The sequence below is a fragment of the Diospyros lotus genome, chromosome 10 (assembly GCF_014633365.1).
Source record: "Diospyros lotus cultivar Yz01 chromosome 10, ASM1463336v1, whole genome shotgun sequence".
In the NCBI taxonomy this organism is placed as follows: domain Eukaryota; kingdom Viridiplantae; phylum Streptophyta; class Magnoliopsida; order Ericales; family Ebenaceae; genus Diospyros; species Diospyros lotus.
The window spans coordinates 34,395,384-34,418,138 of NC_068347.1; the positions used below are offsets into that span (position 1 = coordinate 34,395,384).

The window sequence follows — 22,755 nt, forward strand, 5'->3', positions numbered from 1 at the left end:
TGTCACGTTAATAATGACACATACCTCTTAAATTGATTTCAAATGTTAGATAAAATTAAATTTAATTGAATCAATTGGGATACAATTAACAAAATTAAAACCTTTGGATAAATTTACAAATTCAAAAAAAGATTTAATTTGTTTTACTATTTGCCCTTATTAATATTTATCTCCGTTTAATTTTAATTATTTACTTTTGAAAAATAAATTTCTTGTAGTGCATTAAAAATGGAAGTTGGAAAGTCTACCAACCTAAGTGTGGAAAGAATAATATTCCTTCATTGAAAAGAAATTAAGAAAATAATAAATCCCAACTTAAAAGTTGTACATATAAAAGACTTTTTTATATAAAAAATATTAGGTGGACATTTAATTTTGATGCTTGAAATAATATTTTATATTATGTGTCATATTTATGTAAACGTACAATATTTTAATGCACAAGTTTAAATTTTTTTTCTAGGTAAATCAATGCTCATGCTATTTGAGTTATTAAGTAACAATAAATGTATTTTATTTTTAAAAAATGTGTATTTATTTTAACAATAAAATAATTCAATTAGATTTATTTTAGAGTAATATTTATCATTAATTAATAAAAAATATTTAAAATTAATAGTTAACCGTTATAATTAGAACAAGGGTCGTAATGATTAAGATTCAATAAATGCAGTTTGTTTGTTTTTAATTACGGAACACTTTTATTAATTAATAAAAATTACAAAAAATGATATATTTATTGTTAAATAATAAAAATATTTATAATTAAAAATAAAATATATTATTTAAAGAATGGCGTGTATATTTATTATACCCTTAAAGGAATGGCGTGTTATGCAGTCTTCACACGCATATGCATTCTATGAAAGACGTGGGAAAAAAGCTCTATCTGGCGGCCAATTTTGCCTCCCAAAGTCCTCAACCTTGACTCATCCCATCCCATCCCACCCCCCCCACCAAAAACCCAACTTTAATCTGTTGTTTTTTGACTCTCTCTCTCTCTCTCTCTCTCCTTATATATATATATAGCAACTTAATCCACTGGGTGATAAAGCAAACAGCCACTGGGAAACTCCTCCTAGTTCCATTCGTTCCAGATGACTAGGAATTCATCAGCTGGTTCCAACCAAACCCCCACTTCTCTCTCTCTCTCTCTATATATATATATATATATATGTATGTATGTATGATGGAGTGTTTTGACACGGGTTATCCGCGATTCAAAATGGGGGCTTTATTATAAGTTGGAAGGAGATTATTAATATTACCGTTAAAGAGGACTTGGGAAGTCCTAGGATTATGCAGTTTCTGTTTGCAGCAAGTGTTTTTGGTTAATTAGATTACGTACTATTTATTCACAACATTCGTAGCCTTTGAGGACTCTAAATAGGATTCGTTCTTGAATTTTTTAACCTTCTAGACACAATCCCCCCCCCCCTCCCCTATACATATACATATATGTATATAAGCAGAGAGAGAGAGAGAGAGGGAGGGAGGGAAGTGTATGTTAGTTTGTTGGGTGGTTTCAGATGGGTTTCTTCTGTTAGCTAACCACAGGGAGGGTGCTTGTTTGCATGATAAGTAGAGCATTTGAAGGGTTTGAAACTCCCAAGGGCTTCATTGTTCAGAGAGTATCAACGATTGATCATTCATCAAATCACAGGCTTTTTCTGGGTTCATCCAAGGAACCAAACAAAACAAAAGGAGAGAATAATCAGAGGCTTCTGGTGAGTTTCTTTGGCTTCTTACTTTGTTATTTGGATTTCTCCTTTCTGGTTTGGCTTAGTCTTTGCCAAAGTTTTCAATATTCAAGCTTTCAAAAAGTCAGGCCACCCCAGGCAAGCTGCTTTTCTTTTTCAACTTTGATTCTCTTTCAAGAAAAGACACCATTTTTTCCAAATTCATGTTCACACCCCGGCTGAACTAATTCTTTTAGTTTCTCATCAATTATATATATATATATATATTATATTATTCTCTTTCTCTGCAATTCTAATGCATTTTAAAAGCTTTGAATGATCCTTAAATATCAACCACTATTCTCTCCCCTCTTCCATGCAAAATGGATTTGGTTCTTTGAATGGGGTTAGGTTCTTTCTCTCTCTCTGTCTCTTAGTTTGTTGTTTGATGGGTTGGGTTAGTTCTTATTACCAATTAGCTAGTAATTAATGAAGTTAGCTGGGAAAGCTTATAATATGATTACATGAAGTTAATTTGGTCACTAATCCCAATTGCTATATATACACTTTACATTGGCAGGTTAGAGATGGGCTTCTCCATGCACATCAACAAACTGGCTCCTTCCCTAACTTTGATGCTACTGCTCATTTGGGCCTTAAATTTCAACCACATTGAAGGAGGAGAACTAGCAACCACTTCCACAAGCTCTGGACCAGGTAATTATATAAAGGATGTATAAAACAGCCTTTTTGATTATTTACAAAATCCTCTGAGTATGAGTAATTGATACATACTGCAAGTGCGACATGTATCTGGCAACTACACAACCTCTGTCTAACCAAGTTAGTTCAATTCTATGAATCTCAGACCATCTTGGAAACTTTCTCAATCAAGTCTCAGGCTATGGCATGGAAATTGATTGAACTGGCAATTCCAGTTCTTATTTTTTCTGGGCTCAATCTAAGATCTCATTTTTAGAGAACAAAAGCAGAGTTGCAACAACAAGAATGTAGCATTATCACACTGACATATGTGGTCTAATGACTTTCCAGGAAGAAGTTTGCTTCAAACAGTAAATGCCTCAGAACCCATTAAACAGAAAGATTATACTGTGAGGGTGGATCCATTAGATCACTTCAAGAAATATAGAGGAGGATATGACATAACAAATAAACATTATTGGAGTGTAAGTATTTAAACTCTCTCTCTCTCTCTCTCTCTCTCTCTCTCAGACATTAAATTTTGCTTCCACTCTCTCTGAGACATTAAATTTTGCTTCCAACTATTTTGTGCAGTCAACTGTATTTACAGGAAAATATGGATATGTCATTGGGGTGCTGTGGCTTTTGTGTGGATTAGTCTATGGAGTATTTCTACTGGCAACAATTTTCCGTTTCAAAAACAGGGATAGAAAGCTGAGGAAGAGAAAGCCTTGCAACAAGCAAAGCTGTCTCTGGCCAATTATTTTGGGAACATCCTTTACAGTTATAGCAATGTAAGGCTTACAGCCCCTGCAGTAACATGAAATGCCAGAAAGTTAATGAAAAGCAAACCATTCCAGCCACCAATTTAGGAAGAAATTAGATTTGTAAAAGGAAAGCAAAATGCATATTGATTGTGTACTTAATTTTTCATGGGTGATCAAACAAAGAGAATGATCTTTTTAACAAATTTTCTTAGACCTCACTCTCAACAAGTTTACCTACTTTTATCTTTCTTTTCACATCTTGTTCCGTTCCTACAAGTAATTTCATATTTATTTCACTGCATATGTGGCAAGAACTATTGTCATTTTGGAAATCCTCAAGAAAAAGAAAACAAAAACCAAAAAAATAAAAAGCATTAAATGTACAGAGCAGACCTTGTAAGATCAAGCTAGGATATATATCACAGTTTTAGTGAAGTCATTCAGTTTGCATAAAGATGTTACGGAACAAATTACCTTTTGAGTCACATTTCAAGGTTTGTGAAAGCATTTAGGTGCCATCACCACTCAATTGTAAGTTTCTAACCATCCAGCAATCCATGCCATCTTTTCAGGGTTCAAACAGGGTTAGTTCTTGCGGGGAATGCAAAGTTTCATTCAAGAGCAAAAACCGTGGTTGACATTATCATTGATACGGCGAATGAGGCATCAGAAACCATATATAACACAACTGGAGCGATGAAAGACATAGGCAGCAACCTGGAAGTATCTAACGCAGATACTAAGGCCGTTGGCTTCCTCAACTCCACATCCCATAAGCTCAACTCAGAAGCTGCAGACATTCAAAGACAAGCCAAGAAGAACAGACATTCAATTGACTATGATTTGAAGATAGTGTAAATCCCTCCCCTCTCCTTGCCTCCCTCTGTGTGTGCTAGCATGTGTAGAACAATAATTATTTGTTTCTTCTTGCAGGTATGTAATAACGATAGTAACTATCTCAGTCAACTTGGTTGCAGTGATTGCCCTGTCAGGTGTGTATATACTTTTAGAGCACTGCCCTGGCATCCGTATTTCAACTTTCAGTATTGAGTTAATTCCAAAACCAGCTTCTAATCATAGATATTGTCAAAACTTACATGAAAGGCCATACACAAAATGGTTGAAATTCCATATATTTGGCGTCTGTTAGTTCTGCACTTAGAAAGAAATATACAAAATTTACTGGTTACAACAATAATCCTAAGCCTTAATGCCACTTAGTGAGGTCGGCTACATGAATTCTAACATTTCAACCACATGGTTACTTTTTCTAAATTTTAATTATGCTTATCACACAAAAATGTAATTCTACTGAGAATGAAACTTGTCCTGCAGCTTTTGGAATCCTGAGATTTCGAAGAGCACTTTATGTGTAAGCACAGCAAACTTAAAACATTTGACTGTTGGATACTTACTTCTGAAACTTCTGTCTTGATATAGTTTTTCTAATAATACAGGTTTATTGTACTCTGCTGGTTGCTCACGGTTCTGTGCTGGTTTTTCTTTGGGCTGTATTTCTTCTTAGAAAAGTAAGTCAACTTCATTCCTTTCTCTCCACTGTTATTTTTGGCAATTCACAGTGATCTGTAGGCTTACCACAAAAATAATGCAAAAGAAACAAAAGGAAAAGAAATGACAAGTCTAAACTTAAAATTGAAAACAAAATTAAATGACTTCAGGTTTGAGGAAGACACCTGCACTGCTCTTGAAGACTTCCAAAAAGATCCATACAACAGCAGCTTGAGCTCAATTCTCCCCTGTGAAGAACTGCTTTCGGCAAAGTCAGTCCTATCAGATGTTAGTGCAGGGATTTACAACCTAGTGAATGAGGTAAATCTACTGAGAACTCTTTCCCCAGAAAAAAACTAGTTCCATATGCTTTCAGTCACTAGATATATTTTTCATTTGCCTACAATTTTGTAATATTGTTTGCCTGGCCACTGTTTAAGCTGTAAAGCAACTGATACTTGATAAACACATAATTTATGAGCCACTACCCTGCTACTAGATGTAGACTCCACAAATAAAGAATATATGCAACTAGATAATTGAAATAAGAAACATGTCATCAAGGAGTAAAAGTTTTTAGACCTCAATAAGACTTTCAATTTAATGGCAGTTTCTTCCCCCTCCCCCCCTCTTCCCTTCCACCCCTCCTTTCTCCATTGAAGAATAAACTTGTACTGTTGGTAAAAATCAGGCAGAAACAACAAACTTAAGAAACAAATTCAAACATATCGATGTTAAATGGAAACAGCAAACAATGTGTACCTGAGATTTTGAAGGAACCTCCTCCTGGATTGGCCTTTACTGATGCTGCTAGTCAATATTGAGTTCTCATCCTTTCAAATTCTAGCTGTATCAAATTTACATTTTTTTTCTGTGAAATTTGCAGGTAAATGCGAACTTATCTGTATCATATTCAAGCATTGTTCAGGTCTGCAATCCTTTCTCAGCACCACCGACGTACCAATACCAGCCAGAGAACTGTCCAGACAGTACAATCAAGATCCACGACATTCCTCAGGTATGCCCATTAAAAGCACAATCTTACAAAATAACTTTGAGCTCATTATGTATCATACAAAAGAACTGAAGCAAACTAAAAATGTTTGAACACATGCATTAAAAATGGTAAGATAAAAACTTGTTTCAAACGCCCAAGTAGTTATTCTGCAAGCAAGCATAAAAAGGCTGACGTACATGAGCATAATCTTTTGATTTTTTATGCCTGAAGGTACTGAAGGAGCTTGTTTGTTCTGATTCAAATAATGGAACCTGTGAAGGTATATACATCTCCACTAAAGATTTTAAAACAGTGGAGGCTTACTCAAATTCAATTCAGGATCTCCTAAATGCATATCCGGGTATGGAGAATCTGGTTGAATGCCAGTCAGTAAAAGATGCTTTCTCCGAGATACTTCACAAACACTGCAAACCATTGAAGAGAAACACACGGATGGTGTGGGCAGCAATGGTTTTTCTCTCAGTAATAATGGTGCCTTTGGTTCTAATATGGACAGCTGAAGCCCATCACCAGCAACAACATATTTCAGAGGGTTCAGTGAAACCTCATTCCACAACAGCAAATGTGATGGAAGCTGGAGTAGCAAAAGCAACCGCAGACCATTCAAATCCTAATTTAGTCCATTAAATACCCCATAAATTTGCTAGAAAATGGAAAACTCGAGTTCCGGAAACCATTGCAAAGGATCAAGATTCAATCTTGCAAAGCAAGAAAAAGACAGGAGACAGATAAAGAAGAATTACAACATTCAAACACCATATAGGAAATGAGATGATTATAGATACAACAAGTTTTGTATAGCTGAACTGAATATACAGTTCTCTCTTTCTTGTACTCCATAGGAGGCCAAAATGGGGACAAACCCCTCAATGGCATGACAGGATAGTTATCAATGAATGACAAATTCATGCTTTTTGATTTCCCCATCAGAAGTATATAAAATCAATTATAACAGCTAAAGGAATAACCCATTTGCAGTCCCGTATCTGCAATATAGCAATTTTAGTCATCAATGCATGTCTCTGTTAGGTGTTGAGAGCATAATTGCTAGAATAGGAAGCAAAGGTGAGAAATGGAATAGGAAACAGAAGCGGGAAATGTTGGAAAATTTGGAATATCTGAGTATTCACATGTCCAAATTGATAAATGGGTAAATAAAAAATTAATTAAAAAGTAGTTTGAGGCGTCAGGCATGTGTATTATAATATATTATTTATATTATTATAAAAGTAAAAGAAAAAAAATACAAAATGTGCACTATGTGTTGAATTATGAGGGTGTATTCTACGTGTATTGTGTGAGGCAACTAATTGAAATTAATAATACAGAATACTATACAAGTTACTATTTTAATTATTAATACATATAAAAGGGACCTACTTTATTATATAGCTTTGCTCGGCTTCTCCCTCAATTAGTCACCTCCACCTTCTTTTTCTTTTTCTTCTTCTTTCTTTTTCTTCTTCCTCTTCTCATCTTTCTCCTCTATAAATAGAGAGCTTCCTCCATTGGAAAAAATTGAGAGAATTCTCAGTAAAATTATTTTTTTAAAATTCTCATACTCTTCTAATGTTAATAGTGTTCAACTACTGTTCTAGTTCCCTATTAGGTTCTAAAGTTTGTGCTAACTTCTCAGTCTGTAAACTGTTGTACCCTACAAAACAAACACCAATTAGCCTTTAACACTTTTGGTGAGACAATGAATTTGTTTTAAGGGAACTGTATGTTACACAGTAATCGGTTTTATCATCCATTTATATACTATTGTGCTTTTATTTTTTATTGCGCAGTATTGTATTATTTTAATATTTTTATATTATTAATTTAAATATAGTATTATGATAATTATATTTCTGAACAATAATTACAGTATTATAAATATAATTATTGTTTAACTAATAAAATAATTATTTTCTTAGGGTTGGTTAATAAGAAATGCGAATGGAAGGAGAAATGGGGAAAGAACTAAGAATGGGAGACTTAGTAGAGAACTTTTATAATACTAAATAATAATTTTAAGAAATCTAATTAAAAACTTACAACAATATCCTAATTACCTTACAATTCATAATAGAGATTTTAAGTGCTACTTTAAGAAAAGTTACTAAAGAATTAGTAAATTAAGTTTCCAAATAATATCCTCATAGTTTTTACAAGTTATCTTTGAATTTTTCTGGAGTCTCTTTGGTATTCTAACCATTAGATGACTCCTCAAGGCTTCCTAAACATCCCCTTCAAGTTTCCAGAATGTTCTCCCAAAGATTTGATCGAGTTTCCTACCCATGCCAAAAACCAGATTATGAAAAAGCATGTTTGGCTGCCTATTTTGAGTTTCTTAGTAACTACTGTTAAAAGAGTAAGATATGAAATTGCTTCCAATATAATTTGCATAATGAATTAGAATTCAAATACCCACTATAGGTAATAATTTGCATAATAAATCATAATCCAAATCTCTACTGAAAGCCAAAAACTAGATTACTGGAGGGATGGGTTCACAATCAATTAAAGTAGTTGGGATGCAGAACAAATCCATCACATTGGCTCTTCATATCTCCCAAAACTACTACCCTACTATTATGTCAATCCTATCAAGACATATAATTCATCCAAAAATCTGTGGATTGTCAAAATGAACATTGTGGGTTCTATACATGCCATTCTTTTCCAGAAAACACTTACAGACTGTTTGGTACATAGATTAAATAGTAATAGGATTTTAGTATTTTTCTATGTTTAGTAAATGAGGTATAAACTATTCTATTTTTTGTGTGTAAAAATGAAAATGAGGTATTACTTGGTATTATTAACTGTCAAAAGACCAAACTACCCTCATGCCTGTTAGATGGGATAGCGCACATCACAATGGATAACCGAATCTTATCAAATCCACCAGAAAATCAAGCCAAAAATATGACGGAGTTTAATCGGTTCAATTGGCGATGGTGACGGCGATGGCAAGAGTGAGAGAGCAGAGGTGGACGATGAAGTGGCGTTCAAATTCTAGTGATGAAGGTGAGGGAGATGCACGGTGGCGATGATGGTGACAAAGGACGGTGGGTGCCAATTGCAAATGTGAGAGAAAATAAGAGATCAAAAGGGAGAGAGAGGATCGGAGATGTCGTGCAGGTGGTGGTGCTCGGGTGAATGACAATGGTGTTACTTGAGTGGATGGTGGCGGCGGCAAGTCGTTTCGTTGGAGGAGGAGGAAAAGGAGGAGGCGGTGGTGGTTCGGCATCGGCAATGTTGTTATTTAAATTTAGCGAGGCTTCTTAACCCATTGGTGTCTCATAACTTTGAAGGTGCTGCCTGGTATGGAAATTCCTTAAAGATCCTCGGGGGCAAACATTTCCAATAATACGGTACCAGCCTCTTACACTGAATGCGTGATGGGGGCCAACTCCCAGAAAGGAGCATAAAGCTGCTAGCTATTTGCTTTCAAGGTCAGGATATGAAGTTATTCAGAAACCAATTTGGGAGCATTTGAGAACAAGTTTGTCACACAACTACTTAACATATGAAGCCATCTTAGTGTGCTCAAACAAACACAGATGAGAGAAACCTGGTTATCTGTTAGGAGAAATGATGCATTATTAAAAATTAGTCCAAGTAATAAAACAAGATAATCTTCCTTCAAAAGTTTTTGTAATAAGTACAGATGAAGTGATATCTTTGAAGTTACAGACTTTGCAAGAAATAAAAAAAAAAAAAGCTACATGGCACAGCTATTATGACTCCTCAGGGGTAGATCCTGTGGAAAGCCGGAAACAATTCTGAATTCCTCAATGTAACAGATTCTGGTCATCCACATGATACATAGCAGAACTTCAGGATCTAAGAAAAATAAAATGCTTCAACCGTAAATGTAGTGCACAAGATTAGTGCTTCAACCCAAATTTCCTTCGTCCTGCAAGAAAATATAAAGCCACTTAAGGAAGAAATCCTGAAGCATCAAAAGAAGAACGAAACTAAGAGTAGAAAAACAGCCTAAGGATGCATTACTATAATCAAATGTGACTTGACAATCATGAAAACATGAAAAGGTATTGACCATAATAACTAAAAGTTCTGCAGTTGTGATGAGGGGTTTTGCAGAATAAATTGGACAAAAATATTAACTTGGACTCTCATAAAAGAAAGATATCCAGATCTTCTCATCATCACCATCAAAAATCAAAAGTCTCACCAATCTGTAGAAATGGTATCAAGTGGGGACAGCAAATAAGCAAAATCAAACTGCATGTTCATGTTTGGAAATGGCTTTCGCTGATTACCCATGCAGATTATTATATCTATTTAGACAATGGATCTTTACTTTCTATAACAACATCCCCCTAGATAATTTATAAGCCTTGAATACAGTAAGTTAACTTACAAACCAAGCTAAATATTACCATTCAAGCAGTGCATTATCTTGGTGAAGTATGTCGGACATACTGCATCCTGACATGATTATAATATTTCCCCCTAAGCTAGATAATTTATTGGATGTTCAATCCCTTATAGCAGAAATTGGATGGGGAAATAAGAGACTGAAATGCCAAGCATGTGAGGAAACAAACCATAAAAACAAATGCAAACATTCCAAAGGTGTGGAAAATTACAAGTGGAGCAGACAATTCAATTATTGGTGATTAATTGCACAATGAAGTTTGTAGAATCCTCATCAGATGTTCGGTCACTACATCACCAATACTAGGGTAAGGACACAATAGAACCAACAAATTGACAATGATTAAGTACATCAGGAAGCACAAACCTAGAAGTTAATTGCAAAACACTAATGCATATGAAAATGTACCAGTAGTTCAAAAACGAGTATTGATGATGACTAAAACCCATAAATGAAGATTGTAGAGAATTCTTCGAACCGTTTCGGTTACTATTTCACCCAAAACAACTAAAACAAGCATAGAAGGAAACAAACCCCTAGAATCAACTACAAAGACACTAGCCCCATGTTTGGAACAAGGATTTTTTTTGAGAGAAAAGAAAATGAAATATACATACAAAAACTTAAACGAACATTTACTTTCCTTTTCTTTTATTTTCGTTTCCTTATACAAATCCGCGTTCCAAATGTAGCATCAAAGAATTGGGGACAATACAAGCAATGCAGTGCACAAAAAATCAAAGATCGAAAATTACCTGAGGCGGCATGGAATTGGAACTGACGACCTGTTCGAGATTGGAGACTCTGGCATCTAGGGCATCAAACTTCTCCTTCAGCTACAGATAAAACAAGAAGAAAATTGTTAAGAACAGACATATATACGTATTTGCGCATATCTAGAAGATGACATCGAAGATGGAATTGGGGAGAGAGATTGAGTTACATGTGAAGAGAGAGACTGGCGATCGATCCAGAGATCTTTGAAGATGAAGTGAGTAATTGCAGCCGCCGAAGATCCGAATCCGAAGGTGAACCAAACCAACCTCGTTCGCATCATCTTCGCTCTGCTTCGTTCGTTCTCTCGCTGAAGAGTGCGAATGATGCAAACTGCAATGTACGAGCAGAAGAGATCACACAGAGCAGCGCTGCCCTGTCATTCTTCTTGCAAGATGAGGCTCACACCTTGTGCCCTAAATGGTAAATTCAAATTTTTAAATATATTTCTTAAATAGTATATAATTTTACAATTATTTAGTAAAAAGGTAATGTTAATTATTCTTATAGTAATTTTTAAATTTTAATAAATATATTTTATTTTTAGATAATTATATTATTTTTTATTTTAAAATAATTTTATTAATTAATAATAAATGCATCATGTTTTTATAATTGTTGTTGTTTAAATACAACAATTAAAATTTATTTATCCGAAAAATCTCAAGAAGTTGGCAGAGAATAAGATCGCCTAGGAGAGTGTCAAGAGAAACTTGATCCATGATGCAAGAGACTTGTTCAGGAGAAACTAGTTATTTGAAGGAGGATAATCTCTTAAGCTGAAAGCAAAGTTAGAAGGTATGTGAGGATTTCTCCTGCACAAGCCCTCTGATACTTAAATTAGAAGATGACATGGTGAAATCTGGATGCAAGTAAAATCGTGTTGAAGTATGTAATAAGTTCTATAGGAGAAAGATAGTTTTTTAGGAGAAGTAAAGTCGTGCGAGTGTTAAAAGGTGAAAAGTCAAGAAAATCCCTTGAAATTGAAGGGTGGGGGCAGAGGGGATATTTATACCCTTTGGTCGTGACTAGAACATGAGGCACTTGTGCACGAGAGACACCTCAAAGGGTAGGGAGGGGCCGGGAAGGGATATTTATACCCTTTGGTCATGACTAGGACATAGGGCACTTGTGCACAAGAGACGTCGTGTTGTCCTGGCCATAGAAAGAGGTGTTGGCATGGTCGCACGCAGTGCTATCTCAAAGTTAAGCTCAAAAGAGGCCTTGGTGAGGAAACTCCTTGAAGGAATGGTCCCTTAGAGAAAAAAAAACCTATTTCAAGTAGGTCACATTGTGCAGGACAACATGGAGAAAATTGTTGTCTAAGAGAAGGTTTTTTTCCCTGTTCTTCCTTGGGAAGATGGCTCGACCAATTGGATTGTAATATGTAAGATATTTCTTTGAGAGAACGGTTATTGAGAGAATTATCTGTGAACTCCTTTAAGAGAACTTCTTTTCCTGAGAATGATGCCTTCTTCTAGGTGAACTTCTTCTCGAAGGTTAGGCTACAACAACAATATTTTATCAACTAATAAAATGATTTTTAAAACTCAAAATAATACATTTTACCTAAAAATAAGATACATTTATTAGAACTTGGTAAAAGGGCAACAATCAGCATTACCCAACTTTTCTAAAAAAAAATATTATTGGTACATCATTGTGTACACCTTAAATTACGTAATGATGTTAAAATGTCTAAAATATCCCTTATTAAAGGTGATGAGACACAGTGAGACGCGAAATATATTTTTATCATTTGTATATATTATGTAACTCAAAATATATATAAATAATGTACCAATAGCACGACTCTTTTCTAAATAGAGAATCTACATTAGAATCCAGGTTTCAACCAAGAATTTGGGAGCATAACTCGCCACTTCTTATAGCAAGTTCTTTTGAAACTCTCCACTGTCAGTGACGAATTCTACTCGTCCTAATTTTCTTGTTAGCCTTTGTTTAAACCACCATCTCCCTACAATAATCTCTCGATAAATTTTAAATATATATATATATATATATGTATATAGATTTGGAAAAGCTCTTGATTAATTGATCCATCACCATCACTGTTCTCTTGTGTTGGCCACTCAGTGTATGCAGTTGCCGTGTGGATAATGGATTGGCCATTGGCTGATCTCCTCATAAATGAGGGCTCTCCTGGTAACAAACATTCTCCATTTTCTCACTTCAATTATTTATAGTTCTTTTGGTTACTACTAGAAAAGGAATTTTATAAATCTTCATTACGAGGCGATTCTTGATAACATTTATTTTTTTAACAAATCTCTCAAAAGAATGATTAGATGTTAAAATTGTTCTATTTACACTTCATTCATAACATTTCTCTAAAAGAAGGAAGATTTACATGATAAATTTCGGGATATTATAACCTCCAGAAGACTATAAGAGTCTCTCGGGACAGTCTTTGAAAAACTTTAATATCCCGAAGTTTTTTCGGTCTCTAAAAATATAGTCTCACAAAAGTATTTTGGATTATCATTTTTAGCTCAAAATGTTACTTTGGGCTTTTGGGCTTCTTTATTTTCTAATGGATTTTTGCTTATCACACATCACTACCGATCACCTAAATCAAAGAATCGCGAGCCGTATAAGAACTAACTATAGGCTTGAGACTATATGACAGATGAAATTCAGGGAGACTCTGACAGCTGCACTAATTCATGCTAGGTAGCAAGTGCACATGTATAGTTTCCAGCACTTTTGGTACCCAAATAGTCAATCCCAGTACTGTGCCACCCAGTGCATTCCTATTGAAGCATGTTGTTTGCATCCTCTTGTCTTCTTCATTTGAATGACATCAAACCTTGCTTTTATGGCTGCAATTGTTGGCATCAAACTCGAATCACCATATAATGGCACTCCCATCAAATCTATCTTGAATTATATGACCTATCGGGGATGTTTTGGTCAGTGATCGAGCCTTAGTTAGAAGCAACTTGATCATAGTGCTAGCAAGTGATTACACGAGCATCGCCGGTTGATACGACCTCACTTGGTCGTATTGATCTATCTATTGTCTTGTTGTCTTTGGTTTACACAAATTCCTTTGTTTTTGCTACAAAATAACACGGCTTTGTCATTATAAAAAAATTAAAAAAAAAAGAAGAATAAAAAGACTTTTAGTGATGTATAAAATTTGTTAGTAAAAACTTGAAAGTTCGTCAACAAAACTTAAAATTTGACGATAAAATCTATACTAATAAGCTAAAAATGACATTGCTATAGGATATAATTTTTGTGGTACAGTTTTGTCATTATAAAAAATAAAAAAAAACGTTAACGATGTCAAAATTTGTCAAGAAAATTTAAAAACCTATGAAATTTAACTTTAAAGTGGCATTGTTATAGGGTAAAATTTTTGTAGCATGGTTTTGTCATTGTCACTAAAAAAAAAAGAAAAAAACTTTTATTGATGAACAAAAATTGTCAAAAAAATTTGAAAATTCATCAACAAAGCCTAAAATCTAACGATCGAACGTATACTAACGAGCTAAGATTGGCATTGCTATAGGGTACAATTTTTGTAGCACAGTTTTGTTACTACAAAAAACAAATGTTAGCGATATACAAAATTTGTCAGAAAAAATTAAAAATATATGAAATTTAACCTTAAACCCTAAAACCTATACTAATGGGTTGAAAGTGGCATTGCTATAGGGCAAAATTTTTGTAGCACAATTTTGTCACTACAAAAAAGAAAAAACTTTTAATGATGAATAAAATCTATCAAAAAACTTGAAAATTCGTCAACAAAGATTGAAATCTAACGACAAAACATATACTAATGAGCTAAAAGTGACATCGCCACAGGATACAATTTTTGTAGCACAGTTTTGTCACTATAAAAAAAAAAAAAAGACTTTTAGTGATGTACAAAATTTGTCAGAAAAAATTTGAAAATCTATCAGCAAAGCCTGAAATTTAACCTTAAATCTTAAAACCAATACCAATTGGCTGAAAGTGGCTGTAGGGTAAACTTTTTGTAGCAGGGTTTTGTCACTACCATCAAGACAAAAAAAAAACTTTTAGTGATGAATGAAATCTGTTAAAAACTTGAAAATTCATCAACAACGTCTAAAATCTAATAATAACACCTATATTAACGAGCTAAAAGTGACATCGCTTTCGGGTACAATTTTGTATCAGTTTTGTCACTACGAAAAAAAAAAAAAGATTTTAGTGAGGTACAAAATCTTTTAGAAAAATTTGAAAATTTATCAGTAAAACCAGAAATCTAATCGTAAAACCTATACCAATGGGCCAAAAGTGGCATTGCCATGGGGTAAAAATTTTGTAGCACGATTTTGTCACTACCATTAAAAAAGAAAAAAGAAAAATAATTTTAATGATGAATAATATCTATCAGAAAAACTTAAAAATTTGTTAGTAATATCTAAATACCAATTAACGAGCTATAAAAGTGGCATTGCTATAGGGTAAAATTAGCTAAGCTCAAGCTAATAAATCACAACCGGCACTTTTTGTAGGTCTTTTTAATCATACGATTAATCTCAATCAGGGTTCATTAATTAGTTAGCTAATAATAGGTGACTAACCATTAAGACATATATCACGACTTATTTAGGTAACCATACATCATGGTTGGCAAACGAGTACTTAACTGAAATTAATCAAAACACTGAACTAAGTTAAATTTTGTTTTGATCTAAATCAGGGCTGTTTATTAATTAGAAATAAACAAGAAATGGAGAGGCAAGGTGGTCCATGCCATGGTGGACTACTTGAATGGAATCATCAAAGAGACCAACTTTAATGAGAAAGGGAGTTGAGGCAAAAGACACAGATCAATCATTGGAATGGAGATACAGAAACTAATTGTTTTGCTTGTCTTTTAGTCCGATTTTCAGTGCAGAATAAGCTACAATTTGATGCCATTTAGCTTAGGCTTATCCAAACCCTTCCAAGACTTCACTTTTGAATAGGGTTATGCTCTAATTAAACAGGTTGTTTGCTTAATGGAAGAGTAAAAACCCTGGTTAAGTAACTAATCAAATAGGCCGCCAAGAGGGCTAATTCGAAGATAAATCGATAAAAACTCATTTTGTCACTAATTAACCCTTATGGCTACTGGCTTCTGCCCTTCGAGCAGAACTGATTGCTAATTGCAGTTCATGTTGTGTGGCAGCAAAAAACTATAGACTTCAGTGGCAGTCGGCAAGAAAAAGGACAAAATCGACATGGAAGCTAGGCCTGCATAAATCCCATTCCACGGGCACATTCAAGAGCATATTTCCAAATTACCATAACAGCTAGATTAAGCTCATAAGATACCTTTTCATTGGATAATAATTAACTTGCTAATGACATATAATTATCTGTTCAGGGTCCTTAATTCTTCTTAGTAGGGATTAAGCAAGCAAAGATAACCAAACCAAGAGAGATTAATGCCATGCTCTATGGCTGCCATGATATATAGCAGTGTATTCATTGGATAATAATTAACTTGCTCATGACACATAATTATCTGTTCAGAGTCCCTAATTCTTCTTAGTAGGGATTAAGCAAGCAAAGATAACCAAACCAAGAGAGATTAATTGCCATGATAGCAGTGTATTCATCTTCATAAGGGTTTACAGGAGAAACAAAGTGATAAAAGATAAAAGAAAGAAAGAAAGAAGATGTATATACAGATCCAGTTAGACGAAATCTAGCAATCTAAGCCACACTAGTTTGTCTGCCTCGAATAATATTGGGTTTATCGTCATCTCCTTGTTGGGATTAGCTGAAACGATACATTTTGTTTGTTAATTAATCAGCTTTTGAATGATTAAACTTAAGCTGCCATTTGAATAATGGAGGCTCCATTGTTCCTATTCCATCTCTAGGTATAAATGTTTTATTCCTTGCTAAGGCTTATCTTAATGAATTTTCTACATGATGAAAGCGACATTTATAGTGCCTTCTTTGTCTTGTAATTGTTGTCTTCTTCATGGTTCGATACTACAAGTTTAGGGTGTCACAAAAATTAAATTTCGTACTAATTAACTAATCAAAAATCGTCAAATAATATTTTATTATATATATGTGTGTGTGTGTATGTATATAATACCAACGCTTAAAAAATCATCGATTTGTTGTTTCCATTCTCCTAGAGATCAAATGAATTTGAGGCTGCAAAGGTGCCTTAGAGCAATCAAGGGGGCTCCATAACCCATGGAAAGAAGCGTATATGCTGCAAGCGGGAAGCACTTCTTGCAGCAATACCCCAACCAGCACATCTATGGTCAGCTAGACATGCATGGCACCAATCAGCCCCAAACCAGCCACACATCGACTAGCCTGTCGACATCAGATTCTGGGGAGCCGGGTGTCGACGGGAAGTGGGCGTCGAGGCTTCTGCGGGAGTGCGCGAGAGCCATCTCCAACAAGGACTCCGGCAAGATCCACCACCTTCTATGGATGTTAAATGAGCTCGCCTCGCCCTACGGTGAATGTGATCAAAAGTTAGCTTCTTATTTCTTGCAAGCTCTCTTCTGCAAGGCTACACAATCCGGGCTTCGATGTTTCAAAACCCTGACTTCAGTTGCCGAGAAGAGCCACTCCTTTGATTCGGCTAGGAAGTTGATACTAAAGTTCCAAGAGGTAAGTCCATGGACGACTTTTGGTCATGTTGCATCAAATGGGGCTATCTTGGAAGCCTTTGAAGGAGAGAGCAAACTTCACATAATTGACATAAGCAACACTCTTTGCACTCAATGGCCTACTTTGTTGGAAGCTTTGGCAACACGAAACGATGAGACACCGCGATTGAAGCTCACCGTGGTGGTCTCCGAGAGCATAGTGAGATCAGTCATGAAGGAGATATCACAAAGAATGGAGAAGTTTGCAAGGCTAATGGGAGTGCCTTTCGAATTTAATGTGATTAGTGGGCTAAACAACTTGGGAGAGCTCACAAAAGAGGGACTAGGGGTTCAAGATGATGAAGCAGTAGCAGTGAATTGCATTGGAGCATTGAGAAAGGCCGAAGTGGAGGAAAGGGGAGCTGTGATTCGGATGTTTCAATCCCTCCGCCCTCGAGTTGTGACAGTTGTTGAAGAGGAAGCCGATCTTTCAAGCTCTAGAAATGACTTTGTCAAGTGCTTCGAAGAATGCCTTAGGTTCTACACATTGTATTTTGAGATGTTGGAAGAAAGCTTTGTCCCAACTAGCAATGAGAGATTGATGTTGGAGAGGGAATGCTCAAGAAGCATACTTAAGGTTTTGGCATGTGATGATGAGAGCGGCGTGGGAGACTGCGAGACGAGGGAAAAAGGATCCCAATGGTGTGAGAGGCTCAAGGAGGCCTTCTCCCCTATGGCATTTAGCGACGATGTGGTCGATGATGTTAAAGCCCTACTAAGGCGATATCGAGCGGGGTGGGGGCTTGTGGTGCCACAAGAAGAAGACTCATCATCAGGGATCTATTTGACATGGAAGGAGGAACCAGTAGTATGGGCTTCAGCTTGGAAACCCTAGCTAGCTAGACTTAAATGGTTAGATATATATCATCGATCAATATATATATATATATATATATTGCTTCCAATGAATTGTTCTTCCTTCCGATAGCTATGAACATTGATCATAGCTTTTGATGCATAAGCCATTTTTGTTTTTATGGGACCAGCTTTTGCTATGCTTTTATGCAGGGAACTTTATATGCTACAATATCGATCTCTTTGCTTTCTTTCCATTGTTGTTGTTTGAAAGTGTTTAATTTGCTCTTATGCCTCTCTATCTCACACACTTTGAATCTTTCCCCATAATTTAATTTGATTGTTTTTTGCTCGATTAATCTACCTCTATGGGAGCTATACATATAGGATCTTCCTTGTTAGGATCTATAATTGTGAAAATGAAAGACGGATTCCTAAACAAACATGTCAGTGTTGATGTAACTTCTGATCGAAAGGCATCTTCAGCACACAAGACTCCTGACTTTTTACAAGGGTCATATTTATACGCCGCGATCTGTTCACTTTGCTTTATATGCATCAACCATTCATCAACCAGCAAGCTTATGCCATGATTGAGAAAAGAAGCAGCAACCATAGACACGAAAAAATAAATAAATTTGAAAGCTGTTCGGTGACAGGGATAAGGGTCCCAAGAGGGGAAGTTGGTGGCAAACAAAAGGTACCAACTGAATCCCATGGCTGCCTTTGTGTCCTTGATTTGAATAGCATATTTGCCTTTAGTTCCCAACAACTTCTAGTGGAAAACAACTTTCATGGATTTGGATAAGACCTGTGCTTTTTTACTCCACTTTCACCACGCGTTTTTCCTTTTATCGTTTTCTCCCTTTACGATTGGCTACTATCTCATAATTTATCCACACTAATAATATGATCGTGATAATAATATTAGTGAAAATGCGTTCACACATAACGTTATGTTGTGTTAAAATTGAATAGATTGAAGTTGTGTAAAAAATTAAAATAAATAAATCAAAAAAAAATTAAACTGAAAACCAAAAAAACCAAACCAACTGAAATAATAGAAAAAAACTGAAAAACCGAATCGAACAAACAAAAAAAACCCCCCAAAAAAGAAACAAACTGAAAAAACCCCCCAAAAATTTGTAAAAAAATCAAAAATTGAACAGAAAAATCCACTAAAGTAATAGAAAATCGAATAGAAAAATCCACTGAAGTAATAGAAAAAAACTGAAAAATTGAATCGAACAAACAAAAAAACCCAAAAAAGAAAAACAAACTGAAAACACCAAAAAAAACTGTAAAAAAATAAAAAAATTTGGTTGGTTCGAATATTTTGATTTTTTTTAATAAAAAATCGAACAAAACTGAAATTGCCAAATTTGATGATCAAATTGAACCAAACTAATCCTTAGCTGAAACCGAACCCAACAAACAATTTCAATCGATTTGATTCAATTATTTTGATTAAATCAAATTTTTATACACCCCTACTAAAAACTAAAATGGACAACTACCCTATCATTTCTTGTTGTCCAAGAGGTTGATACAAGTTCTAGGGGTGTTGAGTTTTTGGATTGGGCTACTCTTTGTCTTGGCCCATGGGCTTTCAATGGGCCTGTGGCCTCTGTCCCTAATTATTTCAATGTGCTGGGTTTAGCTTGGCGCAATTGCTTTGGAAATTAAGTGGGAAATTTTACAACAAAAGGAAAAATGTTATGAATTCACGAGACTCTTCACTTAAGGATTGGGGGGGGAGTAGTTCTTATATTTAACCATACCCTTCTTTTGAAAATAAGACTCTTAGTCCACGAAAATCACAAATGCATACGATAATTTTAAAATCTTAATTTGATCTTCATTAATGATCGTTCTATCACATTACTTATTGAAAATAAATCAAACACACAAATAAATTAGGTAATGCCCTCACAAGATTACAAACAAAGACACTCAAATGAAATATATATATATATATATATTATTTTTACTAATTGTAAAAATAATAATCAGAAATATAATTCTGTAAACCGAAATGCACAGATATATCCATACATGCTGGGCCAACGAACACTATGAGATTGATAGGCCCATTTGAACCTGGCCCATCCACCTGAAAGGGTAATTTCGTATATAAAAGGGTTAACAGAGGCATAATAGGCAATAGACAAAATAAAAAACCTAGGGTTTTAGTATATATATTACCGCCTCCATTAGGGTTTCTCAGAGCCACACGGGGGTTTGCGAGCTTCATCGGCAGAAGAAGCGTCCTCAAAATGGTATTTTCAATGAATCCGTTCCTTATCTCTGTTTCTTGATCTATTGTTTGCTTTCTCTGAATTTTAGAATCGAATGAATCGGCTATATTTTGATCGAGTCCTGTAATGCTTGATTGCATTTAGTGTTTCGGTGTAAAAGTAGTTGATTTAGTACCAAGTTCGGGGGGTTAGAGTTACTTGAGCTGTTTGTCTGATGGAAACGTGTTTATTAGACAATTTTTGTCGGTAAATTACATTTAGTAGTGTGCTGTTTGTGTTCCCTCCTCCAATAGAATTGGTCTCTTGAAAAAATATACTTTCTTGCGAGGTGCAAGTTTTTGCATCGGTACAAGGACTAGTTGTTGATATTCTAGAGTAAGAAGATCTTTTTCATCGTACGAGCCCGATTGAAAGCAGTACCTATTCGAGCTCATAGCGTCGAGATGAATGAAAAAAAGAAAAGAAAGGGTGGATTTCAATGATTTGCAATCATCTGATCACCCTATGTCCATGTATGAAGTTTCCTGATGACTGTTATGATGATTGATGATTTGTGTGTGTGTATAATGAGCAAATGTATATAAATAAGAAGGCTGCCAGATGGGGGCAAATTGTTATAGTGTGTCAACCTGACGTTTTTGAAGCCAGCCTAGAACACTAACCGTCACCTGGAACTGGGTTCTGGGGCATAAGACAAGGGGGTCAGTATATGTAAAACAGAGATACGGACTTGAAATATATTTATTTATTCTTTTGGTTGGATTAGAAAATGACAGGGAAAAAAAGGATTGGAAGATTAAAGATGTGTTTGTATATCTTCACCTTAATAAGTATTTGCTGTACAATATGTTTTATGTATCTGCAGATGTTGTGTTATTTGAATTCTGATTTCCCTCATTTCAATGCACAGCCTAAGCAAATTCATGAAATCAAGGACTTCCTTCTAACTGCCAGAAGGAAGGATGCACGTTCTGTGAAGATCAAGAGAAGGAAAGATGTTGTGAAGTTCAAGGTTCGTTGCTCCAAGTATCTCTATACACTGTGTGTGTTTGACCCGGAGAAGGCTGACAAATTGAAGCAGTCCCTTCCCCCAGGTGAGCATTTGTGTTTTACAAACATAGTAGTTTTCCTTTCAGGGTAAGATGATATGATTGTCATAGTTTGACATACTATTTCTTTATTTTTTAGTTTTTAAGGATTTTTCTTTTCTTTTACCTTTTTTATTGGGGAGGGGAAAGTGGTTACTCGTGTTAAATGCTCATGAATTTCATAATTGGGCATTGTAGGAATCAATGAGAATTTGCTTTTACCTAGCAATGGGAAGTTGGTGGGTATCTTCCTAGGAATGGATAGTTTGTGGTGGATGGGATGATGTAAGGGAAACCATGTGCAAAAAAATTTGATATTGGGGAAAATATTAAGTAACTGAATTGCATGTTCAAAACTCATTGAAGCTGGTTGTACTTATACAAGCTATAGATTATGCCTAAATGCTGTTTGAATAGAGCCAGCTGACAAGAGTTTCAACTGCTGGGAAAATTCCCTAGTGCTTATCTGAAAATGAAAACTAAAGAAATTTTAATAAAGAAGAAATTGGTCTGAACGTTGAATGTCCAGGTTTAAGCCCCCAAAGATTGAAAGTGCACCTCCAGCCCAAACCATAAATAAGAGTGGAGTTTTTTTTATCTAACCTTTCTGTTTGCCAAGCTGCTTCTTAATTCCTGTTGTTCTGCTATCACATCTTCCCCAGTGTGAAATTTGTGTATTCTTTTGGTAATTGTGCAGGTTTGAGCGTGCAAGAACTGTGAAGATGTAAAGCCGGACCGAGTTAGTTGAAAGAGCAGCCATTTTTCGGCACCTTTTTTTGGTTGAGTTGTCCTTTTTAATTTCCTAGCTAAAGGGACATATGGTGCTCATTGGTTTTGGGTTTTCATACTATTAAAATTGTTGGGTTTATGTGGGACCTGAAACATGTAGAACTGATTCCTTTCCCTGAATCGTGGACTAATCTTGCCCGGATTTGTTTTTTAATTGATTCTTATTGAGGGGGGTTTACATTTTTATTAGGTTACACAAATGATTGGAAATCTAGAATTGTTCTGAATCAGAATGTGTGAAGAAGGATCAGTCACACAAGAGAGTGGGCTCAACTCGTCCTTCAATTTGATTGTTGTGTTGTGAGGGCATTAATT

General features: G+C 35.2%; 4 protein-coding genes across 5 annotated transcripts; 3 read left to right on the forward strand and 1 right to left on the reverse strand.

Moving 5' to 3' along the window:
- The first annotated feature begins 1,044 nt into the window (after positions 1 to 1,044).
- Positions 1,045 to 6,597, forward strand: LOC127810964 (uncharacterized). Of its 2 annotated transcripts, none has more exons than XM_052350609.1 (11): positions 1,045 to 1,727; positions 2,260 to 2,396; positions 2,733 to 2,866; positions 2,976 to 3,175; positions 3,721 to 4,002; positions 4,082 to 4,140; positions 4,484 to 4,520; positions 4,606 to 4,677; positions 4,828 to 4,978; positions 5,544 to 5,675; positions 5,886 to 6,597. In XM_052350609.1, the coding sequence occupies exons 2-11, from the start codon at positions 2,267 to 2,269 to the stop codon at positions 6,300 to 6,302; spliced, it is 1,614 nt and encodes a 537-aa protein (XP_052206569.1). In that variant the 5' UTR covers positions 1,045 to 1,727; positions 2,260 to 2,266; the 3' UTR covers positions 6,303 to 6,597. The 2 variants fall into 2 exon arrangements, with proteins under 2 accessions (XP_052206569.1, XP_052206568.1); XM_052350608.1 differs by lacking the exon at positions 1,045 to 1,727 and adding an exon at positions 1,996 to 2,085.
- Positions 6,598 to 9,241: 2,644 nt separating this feature from the next.
- On the reverse strand, positions 9,242 to 11,245 carry LOC127811768 (uncharacterized). The gene is made up of 3 exons (XM_052351935.1): positions 11,012 to 11,245; positions 10,824 to 10,904; positions 9,242 to 9,582 (listed from the first exon to the last, which is right to left on the reverse strand). Exons 1-3 carry the CDS (start codon positions 11,123 to 11,125, stop codon positions 9,562 to 9,564), a joined length of 216 nt encoding a protein of 71 aa, XP_052207895.1. The 5' UTR covers positions 11,126 to 11,245; the 3' UTR covers positions 9,242 to 9,561.
- Positions 11,246 to 16,930: 5,685 nt separating this feature from the next.
- LOC127811285 (protein SHORT-ROOT-like) lies at positions 16,931 to 18,555 on the forward strand. The gene has a single exon (XM_052351011.1). The coding sequence runs from the start codon at positions 17,044 to 17,046 to the stop codon at positions 18,343 to 18,345; it is 1,302 nt and encodes a 433-aa protein (XP_052206971.1). The 5' UTR covers positions 16,931 to 17,043; the 3' UTR covers positions 18,346 to 18,555.
- Positions 18,556 to 20,485: 1,930 nt separating this feature from the next.
- Positions 20,486 to 22,626, forward strand: LOC127811854 (60S ribosomal protein L38-like). Its single transcript, XM_052352046.1, has 3 exons — positions 20,486 to 20,584; positions 21,474 to 21,657; positions 22,349 to 22,626. The coding sequence occupies exons 1-3, from the start codon at positions 20,582 to 20,584 to the stop codon at positions 22,369 to 22,371; spliced, it is 210 nt and encodes a 69-aa protein (XP_052208006.1). The 5' UTR covers positions 20,486 to 20,581; the 3' UTR covers positions 22,372 to 22,626.
- Positions 22,627 to 22,755: the final 129 nt, after the last annotated feature.

Coding starts and splice junctions, on each gene's coding strand:
- LOC127811285 (XM_052351011.1), top strand. CDS start 17,044: ATGGAAAGAAGCGTATATGCTGCAAGCGGGAAGCACTTCTTGCAGCAA.
- LOC127811854 (XM_052352046.1), top strand. Junction 21,658..22,348: donor GAAGCAGTCCCTTCCCCCAG/GTGAGCATTTGT, acceptor GTAATTGTGCAG/GTTTGAGCGTGCAAGAACTG.
- LOC127811768 (XM_052351935.1), bottom strand. CDS start 11,125: ATGATGCGAACGAGGTTGGTTTGGTTCACCTTCGGATTCGGATCTTCG. Junction 10,905..11,011: donor GCCAGTCTCTCTCTTCACAT/GTAACTCAATCT, acceptor TTTTATCTGTAG/CTGAAGGAGAAGTTTGATGC. Junction 9,583..10,823: donor CCAATTCCATGCCGCCTCAG/GTAATTTTCGAT, acceptor ATTTTCTTGCAG/GACGAAGGAAATTTGGGTTG.
- LOC127810964 (XM_052350608.1), top strand. Junction 2,397..2,732: donor TTCCACAAGCTCTGGACCAG/GTAATTATATAA, acceptor ATGACTTTCCAG/GAAGAAGTTTGCTTCAAACA. Junction 3,176..3,720: donor TCCTTTACAGTTATAGCAAT/GTAAGGCTTACA, acceptor CCATCTTTTCAG/GGTTCAAACAGGGTTAGTTC.